The 17,238-nt window shown below is 38.6% G+C and overlaps 2 protein-coding genes across 8 annotated transcripts in view; both read left to right on the forward strand.

Annotated features, from left to right (window-relative positions):
• Nucleotides 1–2,739, forward strand: part of LOC105073405 (plasminogen receptor (KT)) — a 53,546-nt gene extending 50,807 nt beyond the window's left edge. For 5 of the 6 annotated variants that reach the window (XM_074361605.1, XM_074361607.1, XM_074361606.1 and 2 more), the window contains one exon: nt 2,150–2,340. In XM_074361605.1, coding sequence (XP_074217706.1) covers nt 2,150–2,283 — 134 coding nt within the window. In that variant the 3' untranslated portion in view covers nt 2,284–2,340. The other variant, XM_074361610.1, reaches the window with a different exon arrangement.
• A 6,634-nt stretch (nt 2,740–9,373) lies between these two features.
• RLN1 (relaxin 1) lies at nt 9,374–15,552 on the forward strand. Of its 2 annotated transcripts, none has more exons than XM_074361611.1 (2): nt 9,374–9,920; nt 15,168–15,552. In XM_074361611.1, the coding sequence occupies exons 1-2, from the start codon at nt 9,659–9,661 to the stop codon at nt 15,503–15,505; spliced, it is 600 nt and encodes a 199-aa protein (XP_074217712.1). In that variant the 5' UTR covers nt 9,374–9,658; the 3' UTR covers nt 15,506–15,552. The 2 variants fall into 2 exon arrangements, with proteins under 2 accessions (XP_074217712.1, XP_074217713.1); XM_074361612.1 differs by lacking the exon at nt 9,374–9,920 and adding an exon at nt 10,067–10,228.
• The last annotated feature ends 1,686 nt before the right edge of the window (nt 15,553–17,238 follow it).

Genomic DNA, 17,238 nt, shown 5'->3' on the forward strand with positions numbered 1-17,238 from the left:
AACAAGTAAAGTTCCAAGTTATGTCATTGTTTCACTTTCGTCCTACTCATTACCATAACTGAACACACCAGCCATCATTGACGTTGAAATTACACTTTCTAATCAACTGCAACTATAGGTTAGCTATGGATACAAGAGTTCCGCAACAATCAATAAAAATATTCTATGAGAATCAATTTGCTATATGAAATTAATGATAAATTACATTCTACATTTTATTATTCACAAATTGTGTGCTACATACACTTCCTATAATTAAAATTTATAATAAACTTATATACATTCTTGGTTTCTGGAAAGATGGTGGGTAAGTTTTCATCAGTACTGTGCTGTTCTCACAGAACTCTGGATCTTATAGCTCTAGAAAATACCCCTGCAGCTACAGAAGCCATTCCTGTATCAGGAAGATACAGTTTCCCATTAGTCTAGGATATTCATGTCTTCCAAATTCCCACCACACTACACCTCTCATGAGGATCCCTATTTCCCTACTCCTCCAGCCTTCAACCCAGAGCATAGTGGAAACAGTACTTTCCCAAGCCTTCGTTTCTACCATCCTGTACTCTCCTGGGCTACAAGCCCATCAGTATCCCTGAGGCCCTGTGGGGACCTGTGGGGTTTGGAATGCAAAAGGAGAAGGTGCAGACTCCTCTGCAGGTATTGGGAGTAGGGAGCAGAACGTCTCATTCCCAGGTCTAGGGAGATACAGGGTTTATATGTTCTTAAAAATTCTCACTTGAAAATGGAAGGACATTTTCCACATAGAAACTATATTACAATGTCCTTTGAGTGCCATATTGGTAAACCATTGGTTCAGCTATAATATGGGCTAAACAGTTTTTTGTTGATGGTCTGGAAGTTGATTTATAGCATTATTACTACGGGAAAACATATTCTGAGTTCTAAAACATGGATCTATAAATTAACTTTTGGAGTACAATCTCATTTTAAGTGGGACACTAACTGTACATAACTGATTTACTACTGTTAAAACTCATTTCAATAACCTGCTCAGTTTCATCTTACTCATCTGCTTAAGAATTCATTAATCTGAGATCAACTATGTCTCACTGTTTATAAGGACATTAGAATTCTCAGTGCCTCATAAAAATTAATATGTAGCTTTAAGAAATTTCAACTCTATTACACAGCACTCACTTGACCATATTACTAATGGAGAACAAGTGTGTTTTATAAGAACATTGTGATTGTATATTTGCAAGGTAATTTCATTAAAGGTCCATCAGAGTCTACTGAATATAAAATTTTACACTTCCAAGGCATGTTGTGAGAACTTCCTGTTTAAAAAAACAACTTTAGAATCCACCAGGAAACTTATCATACTAAAAACTTCAGGCTATAATATTTAGCCCTCTTAACTAGTGATGACTCTGAGATACACACTTCCTATGTGACTGAATTTATTATCAGCCATTCTGAAAATACATACTAAGAATCTGTCGTATGGTAGTCACACTGACATGGAAACATCTAGTCTGTCATTAATAGCCTGCCTAATTACATATAATTTTATAGTGACTTTTAATTACTATTTAAGACTGACGGGAAGAAAAGCTGTTTGCAGATGGTTGTAATGCTGTCATAACTTGCCAATTATAGTCTCTCCTTTTGGGTCTGGAATATAAACTAAATTGTGTGCTAAAAGAGGAGGGCTTAAAGAAAACAATTGCCTTCAACCCCAAGGAGAGTTTATGGAATGGCGACAACATATATTACAGTTTTTCAAAATCTTGCTCATTTGTCGTCCACAATAAAAGCTGGCAAATATCACCGGGCCCGAGAAATTACTAGCTCTTATTTGAAAGAGGACATGTTTATAAAAATGGGTATATGTATGTGTGTGTCTATGTATGTGGATACAGACTAAAGCATATTTAATATTAGTTTGGGTATTTACAAATGGTTTTGAGTCAAAGATTAGCTTTTCTGAAAAATTAGACTTTTTAGTAAACTTTATTTTCTCTCATGTCACTTATATTAAGAGGCAAGACGAAGAATTATATGTGATTTCGCCACCCTAAACCCCTCCTAAGACAACTAATTCTTTACTTGGTATTTTTTCTCTCCTACATTTTAGAATGCTGTCTTCTGTTAAATAAAGTCTCTGGCATCTGATTTCTCTCTCTAGGAAATTTCAGAATTCATGATTGCGTTTCCTTTGGGAAGTGCCTTCTGGGGACAATGGGTGAACTATTTAACTGTGAGATCTGGGGGCATGCCTCCACACACTGTTACAGTGTGTCCCTGGAACACAACAAGTAGGCCTTCTCACAATGCCGACGACGGCCCCTTTGTCACCTTGCACATTTCTCTACTTTATTTAAGGTGAAGCTGAGAACATACTGGAAACAGAAAAGAGTAAGCTGCAGCTGCCAAAAGGAATGATCACTTTTGAAAGCCTTGAAAAAGCAAGAAGGGAACAGAGTAAATTCTTCATAGACAAATGAAATTATGTTCACCCACCAAATCTCAAAACACACAATTGTTGACTTCAATCATGGCCTTTACAGTTTTTTACATGCTTGAGACTTTGATATAATGGATTTTATTTTAAAATAATAAAATGCAAGATGAGTTCTGTTAAACTATTTTAAAATAAAATTTATAACATTCAACACAAAATCAAGGAGGAACTCTAATCTTTCAGATTTCCTTTATATGTGTGTGTATTACAAATATCTAAATGTAAACTGAATAAACTCAATTGTTTTCAATTCATGGAACAAAAGTCCTGCTACTCATCACTTCTCTGTCACTCACACTTTCCCCATCACATTAGGCTCCCATAGATACCCCTTCTATTTGGATTTGTGAATTCTGTCCTGTCTCCACATGACAGAAAACAACTAAAATTAATGATTAACGTGTATACTGAACTTACTGTGGCCAGACACTGTCTGATTGTTGGCACATATTCTGTAATGTTCCCAAAAATCCTATGAGGCAGGCATCATTTTGTAGATGTGGAAACTGAGGTACACAGAGATGGAATTACTTCCCCAAGGTCATACATGGACAGGACAGGAACATGAATGTAAATGCTTTGGCTCCACTGTTTATGCTCTAAAAGGTCTTGAAAAACTTAGGTCTTAGTGCATTCTTGACACGCAAAGACAGTTGTGAAAGACAAAACGTGAAAACATCCAAAGAATGACACAGAACACAGTTGCTAGACAGGTGGGAAGAAGGGGAAGGTTGCTTAGGATGCCCAACATTTTATTTTCCCTCACCAAGAAACTTATATGCATAAAATAATTCTATTTATGTCCATTCCTATGATTACAAACTCTACATATTATATACTAATCCCAAGGATTTTTATTATTACTTACCATGTGTCACGAACTTTTGCAGACATTAGGGCTACATGCGTGAATGAGCAGATAAGGTTATTATATTCCAGGAAGGGAGGTATATTCTAGTGAGGCATGAGAGAACTGGGGACAGAACAAATAAACACAAAGATAAACAACTTCGTTTCTGATGGTGACAAATACTTCAGCAGAAATGGAACAAGATGACAGAAAAACGTAGGGGGAGGCTACTTTAGATCTGGGACAGTAGTTTCTGCCTCTCTACAAAGGTGACATTTGAGTTGAGATTTCAATGATAAATCAGGCAGTCCTGTGAAGAGCAGGTATGGGGACAGGGAAAGTATCTCTAGGCACAGGGAAGAGCCAGGGGACAGGCTCTGAGATTTGGCATAGCCATATAGGAGATGAAATTTAAAGGGGGAAAACAAGCATGAATACAATCTCCATTACCCTCAAGCAAAACAACATACAGTTTTGATACAATTATAGTTATAGAGAACTTGGGCCAGGTCTTGAAGGATGCATTGAACTTGTCCATGAAGAAAAGGAGGTAAAGAGGAAGGGCATCCTGGGTAGAAGACTGATTAAAGGCAGCTCCATACGTGCCAAGTCCAGGGATCTGGTGATGGTTGTTTGGTTTGCCTGGAGCAAGAGGTTCCGCAGAGGGGGTACTTGTTAAGAAATGAGCCTGGAGGCACAGCTCAAAGAAAGGTCCTTGGGTGTAACACCAGGAAGTGTTCACTCGATCCTAAGGGTGATGAGCATGAAAAACTCTGCACTGGGATTTTATTGGGAGTAGTCAACTAGAGAGGAAAGATCCCATAGCCCAATCAATGAGGCACTGCAACGGTCCACCTTAGTACGGACCAGGACCCATACTAAGGCTGTGACTTTGGATTCAGAAAAATGAAAAGGACAAATAGCAGGACTGGGAACCAGTTTGAGTTTGTAGAGTAAGGAGAAGGTGATTTCCTTCATTTAATCCATATGGATTATCTGGGACCTCTGGAGGACTTGGGAAAGAAGTGATTGGGAGGCATACTGGTAGGCTAACAGATGCCTAAGATCTGGCACTGGTTTGTAGACCACGTCAGAATCTGGAATTGCATAGTGTTTCGTTCCCCTTAAAATTAAATCACGCTGTTCAAATATTCCTGACATAGTCTAGCCAGGGCTCAAAAAAGGTGGGTTTGAGTCCCTGCAAGGGTTGACTGGATAAATAACTTTCAGGGATTTCTGTTATTCTGCAATACAGCGAGGCCTCTCTGAGCCACCAGGCCATTCATTTTTCTTGGCTTCTTAGCCTGCACTGACCCTGAGTTCATTTTAATTGTTACTTAAAAGAGCCTCTGATAAACACACATACACTCACACTTTCGTTTGCTTCCCAATTGTGTGGTGAGGTAAAAATCAAAGCAGAGTGACTAACTGATGGCTTTGCAATTCAACCATATTAAAATATAATCAACAACACCAAGCAAAGCTGAAGTATATTGGAGAGGGATTTTGCAATAGAAAAACTGTTGAGTTACCTCCTCTGGTATCTTGGGAGCAGCTGGTACCAAATTCTCCCTCCCTTTTTCTTTCCCATCAGCACCTGGCCAAAGACCTCCATGACTTTGCACCCTGATACACCTGGGAGTCAAAAGAGTGTAGGTCACAGAGCAAGGGAAGCAGTAGCACCAGAGACAGGCACTACCTCTGCCTGAGCAACAATTCTTCTTAAGCAACCAGGGTGCCATGCCTAATTCCCTCCAGGATGGTGGTCTCCCACCTTCTCACAAACCTTACAGAGGGTCATCCCTGCACCTGTCCCAGGGGTGCACAATCACAAATATCATCTTCATGACTGCCCCCAATCTGCCAGTGATGATTACCAGGCTAGATGAAGTGAATGGAATGTTCTAGCTGGATCCTTGGTAATTGGGACTCAAGAGCCAATCAGTTCAGGTTAGTTGTTCCCACCTTCACAAGTGGGAGCCTCAGAAGCCACCTGCTAAATACAGGCCAAACCCAACAACATGTAAAGCTGTGGTATAGTAAATTGATGACAATTCTTGTCTTGGGAATGAGAGTATTTTAGGGTGGGAAGAGTTGGCAAAACTGGCAAAGACATAAATTATGCCCAAAGCATAAGCCTAGAGGAATTGGTCATTCTGTCTCAGGTGGCCTTTGCCATTTCACGGAACCAATTAATTAGCCAAGAGCAGCTCATTAAAGCCAACCAGACGTCCTCGGTCATGAGTAGTCCATCTTCTTTTTGATGCGAATTCTTTTATTGCCTCCTATTCAAACAGCTGGTATGGCATGCCCATATGCAATATTCAACACTGACACTGGAGAGATGAGACTGGCAGCAGTCTATCAGTCACATGTTCACAGCCCAGGATAGGAGGACACTGCATGCCACACAAGGCTACATGGGAGCTGCACTCAGAACGGAGTGAACAACCAAGGGCTGTGTGAGGCAGGCCTTGTAGCATCAGGAGAGTGAGGTAACCCCTGGTTACTGTGAGAGAACGTGACTTGCTCGGAATACTTCCACGGGCTGGCAAAGAAATGAAAGCCACTACTCAGAGATAAGCAGGAACTGTGCCTGGTGCTCTTGATGAGGGCGGTTGTATGGCTAGGGCACTTTAACTGTGGGAGCAGAGTGGGGAGGAGAACTTGTGGTTAAGCCATTTAAGCCCACCTCCCAGTTTCACCAGACGTTAAAGCAGCATGTAATATCTAATGTTGGGCCTTAATTTTAGACTCCGTATATTAACATTTATGGTGATCAATAAAACTAGTATATCGGGGGACCTCTTATTGAGTGTCTACTACATGATAAGCATGTATCATCAATGAACAGAACTAAGACTCCTATTCACAGGGAGTTTCCATCTGGTGGCATGATCCTTTCTGAATATTCCCTTAGCACATATATTATTGAGTAGATAGAAGGAAAAAGAAAATAATGAAGTTCTTTCTCTTTTCTAATCTCTTAACCAAGAGATTTCGAAAGGTTTGTTGACAAGAGGACTTTCTGAAGATCCCAAGTTCTTTCATTTTTTCGTTTCAGTCTTCTTGGTAAAGCAACATGACAACCTGAAGTGAAGCACGTACACTCTATCTCTATGAAAAATAGAGTCAGCACTGGTTTTTGACCAGGATGCTTGAAATAATACAAAGATTCACCTCTCCTTCTTCCCCAAATCTCAAATAAATAAGAGAAATGTACAAACCAAAATAGATCCAATGCAGCACTGATTATCATGGGGATGGAGTGGGGTTGTCTGCTACTGACAGATCAGAGAAAATCGGAATTTACTATACGACATAAAGCTTGTCAAAAAAACGATTAGCGGTGAAATATAGAAGATCAGAGTCATTTTTAAAAGAACCGCTAGCCAACACCAACTGAATGTAGTAGAGGCTGGAGGGTGCTACAGATAGAAGGCTATGAACAAGAGAATTCAATAAGGGACTACGGAACTTCAGAGGCTGTCTGTCATTCAGGACAAAGATGTACGTAGTGGACGTTCTAACCCAGAAAAACAAGGGAAGTGACCAGGAAACATACAGCCTGGTAAGGACAAAATGCAGCCCCCCAACACAAAAAAGCAGCTCCACAGACCCTGCCCCCGCCCCCGCCCATGCCCCTCACCCTCTCCTCCACAAAATCCCGGGAGGCAGAGAAGGCTCCTCGCCCCAGAGGCTGAATTCACTGCTTCTTATTATATGACCAGTTTTTGAGTGGTACAAAGATAATCTGTGGTCACCCATCAAGTATAAGCTCTGAAATAATTACTTTTCAATCTTTAAAATATGTAATTCAAGAGCTACTAAAGCATACCTAAAACTCTCATGAGAAACTGATAAATGTAAGCTTAATTTATTTCTCATATAAAAATTTATTTCACACATATATATGTATCACTCAGGATTGTGTTCTCTGTAGATAACAGAAAATGCTACAACAGTGGCTTCAAAGAAGCCCGTGGAGTAAATATCCAGCCCTGTTTTTAAGCATCTGAATGATGCCAGCAGTCTCCTCAACAGTTTTCCTGTCAGCTCTCTACCTCCTACTTTCCACACATTCTTCTTCCAAGAAGGATGCTGCACCTCTGGGTCTCAGTCTTTGAGTTTCAGGTAGGAAAAGGAGGCAGAAGTCTTAGTGCCTGGATTACAAAAGCAGAGGCTTTGCCAGAAACTTCCACATGTGTGCTTATGTCCTATTGACCAGAACTGTGTTACATGGACACTGCTGCCCGAAGGAGACTTTAGAAAAATCATTTCTACTACTAAAGATTGAGCTGAAGTAGACAGAGTTGAGATAGACAAGGGGGAAGGGTCTAGGAAGAGGCTGAGGCACTTTCACTCACTAGTACCGTAGGTTTGCTTACTGCTTTATCCCTCCAGTGACTGTTTTAAAGACTCTGATGTTTACCTATTAACTTTCACCATGCAGACTAATTGCACTTGGAGTTGGATCCAAGGAATTCAGTGGAACCAAAGAAAGCGGGCTTTGGAATCCAGGGGACGTGACTAAGAATCTCATGTCCAACACCTACCTGATGTGTGCAGGGCGTTCATTTGGTTTTTCTCTTTAAAAGAGTTTCCTTGGTTTTTAAGGTTTTTTTAAGTATACTAAACACCTCCTAGTTGTGTCCATGAACCCTGCATTTCCCTGTTACATGTAACAGTAGGGCAAGCCCACATCTGGCACATGTGCCAAACAAAGTCACACAAGTTACTTGACTACTCTCAACTTGCTTCCTCTCTCTGTAAAATGGGAGGATGGTTGCTTCATTGGACAGCTGTGAGGATGCTTCAAGACCACCTAAGTAAAGTAAAAACTTACCCCCCTGGAAATTTACATTTTAAATGAGAAATTACTTTGCAGGATAGCTTTGCAAATAGATTATTTTTTGAAATGACTGTCAATTCACAAAAATACCATCAAACCTAAGTTTACAGGTCTGTCCCCAACTGCTTGTCATAGGGGAAACCAGTCTAAAATCACTACCTGTGACAATCCCACAGCTTTGGTCAGGCTTTTTTCTTTCTTCAAGAATTATGCAATGCTTAGCATTTGACCAACCTAGAAATTAGAATTATTCTATTCTACAACTGTATTTATAACTAAGTGATTGTTGACTTTTTATTTTAATTCAAAGTTACCCTAACTTCCTCCAAGTCTCTAATATACATTGTGGAGCTGAGGTAACCTGAGTACATTAGGAACACAGCACACAAATTACTGAAACATGAATCTATTTACACTTACAAGTTAAGTTTTCATCCATCTAGAAAGGTGTAGTGAACATATCACCTCAAATTGTGTTGGATTTTTTAAAGTTAAATTAGAAGGTGTTAAAAGATCTCCTACAAAATACAGCAAGCAGAGAACAATTTTTAAAAAGAACATAGTTTTTGTGGTGTAACCTGTTACCAAAATATTCTTTCTGGAATTGTGAGACTCATTGCTTGCAGGCTTGCTTGCCTTTTTTGTTGTTTTTTGATTGGTTTCTGTATTTCTGTGTGTGTTTTCTTCAGTCTCTAAGGGTACAGAATACAATCTCAAATTACAGTACTCAAGTAAAGAGTTTCAGTCAAACTATTTCTCACAGGAGTCGAAAGAAAGTCAGTGGAGAAAGTGCAGTGTATACTGAGATAGTATACAAGCTTAACGTGATGCACTGAGAATTTCAAGGTGTTACCAGGATTTGATGAAGAAAAATCATCAGTTCTCCCTCTCTTGTCAGCAATATATCCATTCATTCACTATATTTTTATGCATTGATACACCAGACACAATAGTAATTCATCTAACTATAATTATATTTAGATTACAAAGTTATGCAGCAGATGTTCATGTTGGGTTGTAAGAAGATGGGTGATTTCAATTTTACTTCTGTTGCGATAATTCAGTGTAATGGCCATGCTTAGTTTTTTAATAAAAACTTCAAATATTGACTTAAGTTTACGTAAGTTAAAAAAAGTTGTTTCAGAATAAGAAAAGAAAGAAAAACACAACTGTAAATGGGCCAATAATCTAACCATGAGCAAACAGATGAAAGTTGGGAGGGGTGCACTAGTGCTGGGAAGAGGGTGGGGAGTGCGGAATTCCAAGGAGGTAGGTTGGGAAAGGGGTGGAGCTTGGACCCTTAACTCAAGGTCTAAGTAGTAGCCAGAGGGCTATAAAAACTTGGAGGAGCCAGGCAGGGAAAGCAACCGAAGGTGTGGGATTTGCACACATACGGAGGCCGGTAGGCAACAGCAGCTGCAGTATCTACAGAAAGACTGAAACACCCACAGCAACACAGATCAGGTCCAGGATGCCGCGCCTGCTCTTGTCCCACCTGCTAGGTGTCTGGCTGCTACTGAGCCAACTTCCTAAGGAGACCTCAGGCGAGCGTTCAAACGACTTCGTTAAGGCATGCGGCCGCGAATTAGTCCGCCTCTGGATCGAAATCTGTGGCTCTGTCTCCTGGGGGAGGCCGGCTCCGAGACCGGCTCCGAGACCGGCTCCAAAACCCGCTCTGAGACCCGCTCTGAGCCAGGACAAGAAGCCTCGGCTGAGATCTGGACCGCCAGCAGGTGAGAGCTCCCACCCCGGGTTCCCACTGGTTGCTGTCGGTCTGCCGACCAATCGGAACGGTAGCCCGCCCTACCTCGAGACTTCATTGGCTGCCGCGCTCAGCCCTTAACTCTAAAGCCGGGGCCTCCAAGTTTGGGCTTTTCCCTCGTATCTTGCTTTTTCAGTGAGGATCTCACCAAGGATTGCACCAGAGGGAGGGAGGGAAAGCCCCGAGAACAGAAAATGGTCTCACCTGAGAGGCACTTGTTGCCCTTCACCTCTTGGCAGTCAGGCTGACGGTGTAGGGAGAAGGGGGAACACAGACCAGGTAAGTGTCCAAAGACCGCAGGAGGTGGGGCCTACTCGGAGGGATCCTAGAGACAAGATCCCAGGGCATGACGGCAGGCTTGTTGGCAGCTGGGGCAACTGGACTGGGCATCTCGACTTGGGACGACAGGGGGCAAACAGTGAGGTGTGAGCTGGTTATCCAGTGTATTTGCACACCAAAGAGCACAGGGCACAGACCTCTAATTGGCTCCTGAAGTGGTAAACACGAAGAGACTTAGATTTAATGACTCTCCCCTTCGATTTAAAAACAAACAAACAAACAAACAAACAAACATACAAACCTGGCTGTGACCGATGACATCGAAAACTTCCCCTTTAATTTTATTTTTATTTGTAAGCCTCACCAAAGGGGAGAGCCTAGCTTCTGACTTATTTGAACTGGTTCTTGAAGTTCATTTGTAAGAAAAGGGACTGAAGAGAAAGAAAAGGGCCTGATAGCCTGTAAGGAAAACTAAAGGGGACCAAGAGTCAAGGGAAAGTTTGCCCTTCTGACAAACACAGCTGAAAATCTGATTGATGCTTCTAGCATTTGGAAGGTGCAATGGATTTTCCTTAAAAGCAAGAGCAAGAACTGAGAACTGAGTACAGCTTAAAGCTGGAATTTTGTTTTAAACCCACTTTGTTACTTATAAACCATTTATAAAGATATTGGAAGTTAAGTTTAAATAGCAGGGGAACTTTCACTGGAGGCATAGGCTAGTGTCATGAGTGTAGGAGCTCATATTAAATTCAGAGAAGGCAAGCTCAATTATGAATAAGTGTTTCATATTTTGTAACACATATGCAATTTATGATAAACCAGAACTGTATTTTACAGGCTATATGTATATCCTGTATATAGGTGACACTTGGAAAATTATTGTGAACATTAAGGATATTACTTCCCTTTTATGGGATTTAAAGCACGATTATAAAATTACTTACATTTTGACATCATTGGTCAGAGATTGATTTACTTAATGCAAGTGCTTATATAATTTTTGTATCATATTAATAGATGAGTACTGCAGAGTTTAGGAATTTAGTGATTCAGTGTAGGGAACACCACATTGCATTGCACTCATTGAATTCATTAATTCACTCCTTCTGAAGAAATAACGTGCTCATATGAAACGCTGAGAAGTATACATAAGACAATGAGAAAAATGCAAAGATAGATATTAAAGACTTTGAAAAAATGAGAATTTAATGAGAAAATAAAAATATCTGTATTAAAAGAGGAACTGGAAAGCAATGTTAACATATGGAGATACATGTGTAGATCTCCTGCATTTTCATTTAACATCATACAGTGAGCACTTTCTCACATTGTTATTCTCCAAAAACATAATTTAAAATTTCTTCCTAGTATCCCATATCATAAATCTACCATATATATTTAACCATTCTTAATGGACATTTGGATTGTCTCCAGATTGTTGCTTAAAAATGGTTTTCTGAGTACATTTATACCTATACAGGCATTTAGCCAAATTTGTATTTCTGTAGAAGAGCTTGTGATTTTAAAATATTTTTAAGGACACACTGTAACTGACTATAGCTCAATAAAAATACACTGTCTGTATCGCTGCTCAGTACATAATTTACCTGGAAATAATCTAACAGAATACTGCCTACAAGTGAGGATCAACAGAAATGTTTAAATTATTAGTCAAGAATTATTTTGGAAGTACGTGTCAATAATTTGTGATTCATGAGATTTAAAACCTCTATTGTTAGTTTCCCTTTGTTTTTACATTATTAAATTGTTAGCTCACCATTTTCCCCACAATGTGTGCATAATTATAACACTTACTGCACCCCCTTTTAAAACAAGATAGATATTTTAATTAGAAGAAGTCTATGCTAGTGAGATTTGAGTCTAAAATACAATGATTAACAGGCATTTGTATGAATTCAGGTCAATGAGAATACTATCTTTTAGACTCCAAAAGCTAAAATTGTTGTGGGCTGAAAAATGTTTCAAAACAAATTAAAGAGAATAATTTTAATAAAAGAGGGCAACACAGGCAACAAAAGCAAAATCAGACAAGTGGGGCTATACCAGTCAAAAATTTCTACATAGCAAAGGAAATAATCAATAGTGAAAAGACAATCTATAGAATGGGAGAAAATATTTGCAAAGTATATATCTGCTAGAGGATTAATTTCCAAAATATATCAGGAATGCCCACAACTCAACAGCAATAAAACTTAATAACCTGATTTAAAAATCGGCTGAAGACTTCAACAGACATTTCTCCAAGGAAGACATACAAATGGCCAACAGGTACAAGAAAAAATGCTCCATATCACTAATCATCAGGGAACTGTAAATCAATACACCAGTGAGATATCACTTTAACCTATCAGGATGGCTATAACCAATAAACAAAAGACAAGTGTGGTTGAGGATGTGGAGAAACGGAAACCCATGTGTACTATACTTTTGAGAAAGCAAATCTGTGCAGCCACTATGGAAAACAGTGTGGCGGTTCCTCAAAAAAAAAAAAAAAAAAAAAAGATCCAGCAATCCCAATTCTGGGTATTTATCCAATAACAATTGAAATCAGGATCTTGAACAGACATTACTACTCCCATATTCATTGTAGCAACATTCATAATAGCCAAGGGGTGGAAACAACTTAAATATCCATCCACAGATGAATGAAGAAAAAAGAAAAGCAGTGCATGTATACAACTGGCCTAAAAAAAGGAGGAAATCCTAAAATATGCAACAACATGGATGAACCTGGAATACATTATACTGAATGAAAAAGCCTGTCACAGAACGACAAATATTGCTTGATTCCACTTCCAAGTATCTAAAATAGTCAAACTCATAGGAGCAAAGAATAAATGGTGATTATCAGGGACTAGGAGGAGGGAAAAATGGGGAGTTGCTAAGTAACATGTGCAAAACTTTAATTATGCAAACTGAATTAGTTCTAGAAATCTGATGTATAACATTGTACCTACAGAAAATTATGCTATATTGAACACTTAAAATTCTGTTAAAAGAGTAGATCTCATGTTAAATGTTCTTAACAAAATTAAAAAAAAAAAGATACCTGAGATCTCTGACATATTTTTGTGAATTTTTGTGTAACTTTAAAAATATTTCAGAATAAAAGTTTTTCAACTGTAAAAAAAAGAAGTGCCAAAAAACATAACGTATTAATAAATGAGGCAGACACTACAGATGGTTTGCTTGATTCATTAACTAACTGGCTTTAAGACTATGGAGAGTTACTATCAGGTTTTCTCTGCATTCAATAAGGCCCCAGCTAGAGACAGTTTAAGTTAGAGCCAGGAGAGTTTTTTATCAGGAGATTGAATTGAACTTGGGATGTCTTACCCGGGGAAAATGCAAAAACTTCTGACTACCAAAAAGTAGTATAAATTCTCATCTGTCATACCAGTTTAGAACTTGAATGAGAGACAGCATTAGAAGGAAAAACTAAATGCTAGAGTATTGTTTTCTTTCTACTGAAAACTCCAACCGTTGAAGCTTGTTGTTGACTGAAAGGAGAGTAACTGAGATTCTTGCTACAAAACTCACAGAAAATGGACCGGTCCCAGACCATTACTGCCTGGGTGAGGGGGCATGTTGGTTACCCAGGAATCCTCCTTCCATGCTTACATTTAGATCTCTTAACCTCATTGTTTTCACTATTTCAGGAGAAATGCCTTATTAATAAGTTGGAAAGGACAGTTTTGCTGTCGATGAAGAACAGCAAGAACTGATCCAGGTTACACTATAATTTAAACATCATCTGTGTTTCTGGTGCTATAACTCTCAAAAATGATGTAATAAGGATAGGTAAGGTTAGGAGAGTTTTTTAAGTGCAGGAAACGTTTACTATTTATTTATATCTCCTATTTGGTAGTGCTGGAGACACGAAAAGAGTCAGTGAATGTTCAACTGAACTGAATGGGTATAAATAAGGAAGATGTCAGCTGGTCCCTGAAGGTTCCCAGCCTTCCAACCTTCATTGTTTGCCCATCCTGGGATGCTGCTTAAGAATAGATTCCCTTCTGAAAGAACACACAGAACTTGCATAGTTCCTGATCTACAACACTGGAACAAAAACCATACACAGTACATTAGTCGGGAGACGCACGCCACAACAGATAATAATCTCTCTTAGTCAGTGATTTGTTGGTTAGTGTTCTTTTTCTCTATTTATATATATATTTATTTATTTATTTTATTGGTGGGGGGAGGTAGTTAAGTTTACTTATTTATTTTTAGAGGCGGTACTGGGGATTGAACCCAGGACCTTTTGTATGCTAAGCATGTGCTCTACCACTTGAGCTATACCCTCCCCCTAACCCATTTTTCTATTTAATGTAAAATACTATTAATTTGTAGTAAGTACTCTGGAGAAGAAAAATTGTTAGACAGATGCATAGGGGAATCAGAGACTGGTATCTCCTGCCAACTATATCAGAGCAGTTGAAAATTCTGCCTTTTTAACTGTATCCTGAAGCAGTAACTTGGCACCATGGACCATGTGATAGTTGAAAATAATTAATATGTTTTTCAAGGGTGACTATCATAACTCAGAACTTGCTTCGTCATGGTAGAAGATTACTCAGCTAAGAAAAATTCATGTGTGTTTTGGATGGTCAAGATGACTTCAAAAGTGTCAGGGAGGGAAAAGTGCTATGATGAATGCATTAAGGGGACATAAGGAGAGAAGACAGAGGGTCCGAGTGGAGTAAAACAGAACCTTGGTAATGTTCTAGTACTTCAGTTTAGTACTGCCCAACTATAATAAATTAAGTTTTTTAGGTACTGGGGCACTTGCTGATTCCATTTTACTGTTTAATTGTATTGAAGCAATGCTTTCCTTTATGTCTATTCAAAATTTTAGAGTTTTCCTGATGTTTCTTAACATGAGTGTTTTTTCTCCTCCCCTTCTTTTTAAACTTAGAAATCATGCCATCCTCCATCACCAAAGATGCAGAAACCTTAACTACGATGTTGGAATTCACCCCTAATTTGCCACAGGAGCTGACGGCCACACTGTCTGAGAGGCAGCCATCGGCAGAGCCACAACAACCTGCTTTAAAGGATTCAAATCTTAATTTCGAAGAATTTAAGAAAATCATTTTTGACAGACAAAATGAGGAAGAAGACGAGAGTCTTTCAGAATTAAAAAACTTAGGCTTAGATAAACATTCCCGAAAAAAGAGACAGTTACAAATGACACTGGGTGAGAGATGTTGTCAAAAAGGTTGTAGCAGAAAAGAAATGGCTACAGCATGCTGAGCTGAAGCCAGCTGCGTATTCCATCTAATGCTCACATTTTTCTCAATGGCACATTCACTGATGCCTCTGTCACCCCACTGATTATCAGAATATGAGAAATCATGTTTAGTGCTTAGATTTCCCATCTGATGTGTAAAAATATGTCGCTTATATTACTGTACTTTCTGCTAATAAATTTTTTATGCTAGATGGTATTTTTGTCTTTTTAAATTCATGACACCATTATGTTACTACCATTTTTTTTTAATGCTGCTGGCTTAAAATTACAATAAAATCTTAATCACTTTCGCCACACACAGTAACTCAAAGAAAATTTTAAAAATAGGTAGCTTAGTAAACCATCATGATTTCCATTAGTGAGAATGGATATGTCTGCTTTTGAAATTTGTATCTGATAAATTATAACCTGTCACCCACTCTTTTTTCCCACCTAATGCCCAAACAGTCTTTCACTACTTAATGTCAAGTGAATTATTTTACTAGCAAAAAATAACTTACACAGCACCTAACAAAAGGTATATAAAAAGCACCAAAATGTTTTTGTTGATATTAAGTCTTAGACTGAATATACAAAGAGTCACAACACTTGAGCTTTTCTGATAAATTTGAAAATTTTTGCGACTTATTGAACTATTACAAAAAATCAAAAGGGACCCTAAATCAATTTAATTTAGTTGGGGCCATATAAACGCAACTATTTTTCAAACTAGGATTCTTATCTTAATTCTACTGTCTAAACCACTAATAAATAAATTATATTTTTAAAGGAGAATATACATATATGGAGAGAGAGAGAGAAGAGAATAAACAATTCACTGTAATACATCACAGAAAAACTGGTTTAGCAGTGGAACATAGTTCATGTTTGCTATTTTAGAATTGACAAACCATTTCTGAAACAAAATAACTGTGAAATGATATGAAACCTTAGCACAGTAAATAAAGAAATTTATCACCTTGTACTTAGCTAGTTCCTTTGACTTAAATACACCTAAATTTTTAGGCAGTATTTATTTTAAAAAATACACTTAACTAGCAATTTAATTTCCATCAAATGTCTGTAAACAGAATTTAAAGGTACTGAAACAGCAACTTTCATACCTAAATTCTCATACATGATTAATCAATTATTAATCAGTAATTAATCCAAAGCTTTATTAAGTCTTCACTAAGGTCACCTTGTAAAACTTTGTAAATGGCTGCAGAACCTCAGAGTCCATAAGCCACCTTGGACACAGCCAGGAAGAGTGCTGTCTGAAATGGAAAATCCAACACAGAGAACAAGCGACCAGGAAATTGACAGCCCAGACAGGACAAAGTCATCTCCATGCACAAGAGATGTCTCCCCAGACTGCTTTGGCCCTTGTCCTCATCTGCTTCTCCACAAAAGCCCCAGAGACAGACTCCTAATCCCAGAATCTGTATTCACTACCTCTGATGAGATGATCACTTTTTAAGTGGTACAAAGACAGTCTATGGTTAACTATGGTTAACTATCTACTATAAACACTCAGATAATCAGTTAACATCTTTAAGATATCTAATTCTCAGGCTGCCAAAGCCCTCCTGAAGCTCTCATGAGAAACTGATGAATGTATACGTAATTTCTTATATTAAAAAATATACTCCGGTTACATATGTGTGTCAGTTAGGATTGTGTTTTCTGTAAGTAACAGAAAACCCTACAACAGGGTTTCAAAGAAGACTGTGGATTAACATCCAACCCTGTTTAG

The sequence above is a fragment of the Camelus bactrianus genome, chromosome 4 (assembly GCF_048773025.1).
Source record: "Camelus bactrianus isolate YW-2024 breed Bactrian camel chromosome 4, ASM4877302v1, whole genome shotgun sequence".
Classification (NCBI taxonomy): Eukaryota; Metazoa; Chordata; class Mammalia; order Artiodactyla; family Camelidae; genus Camelus; species Camelus bactrianus.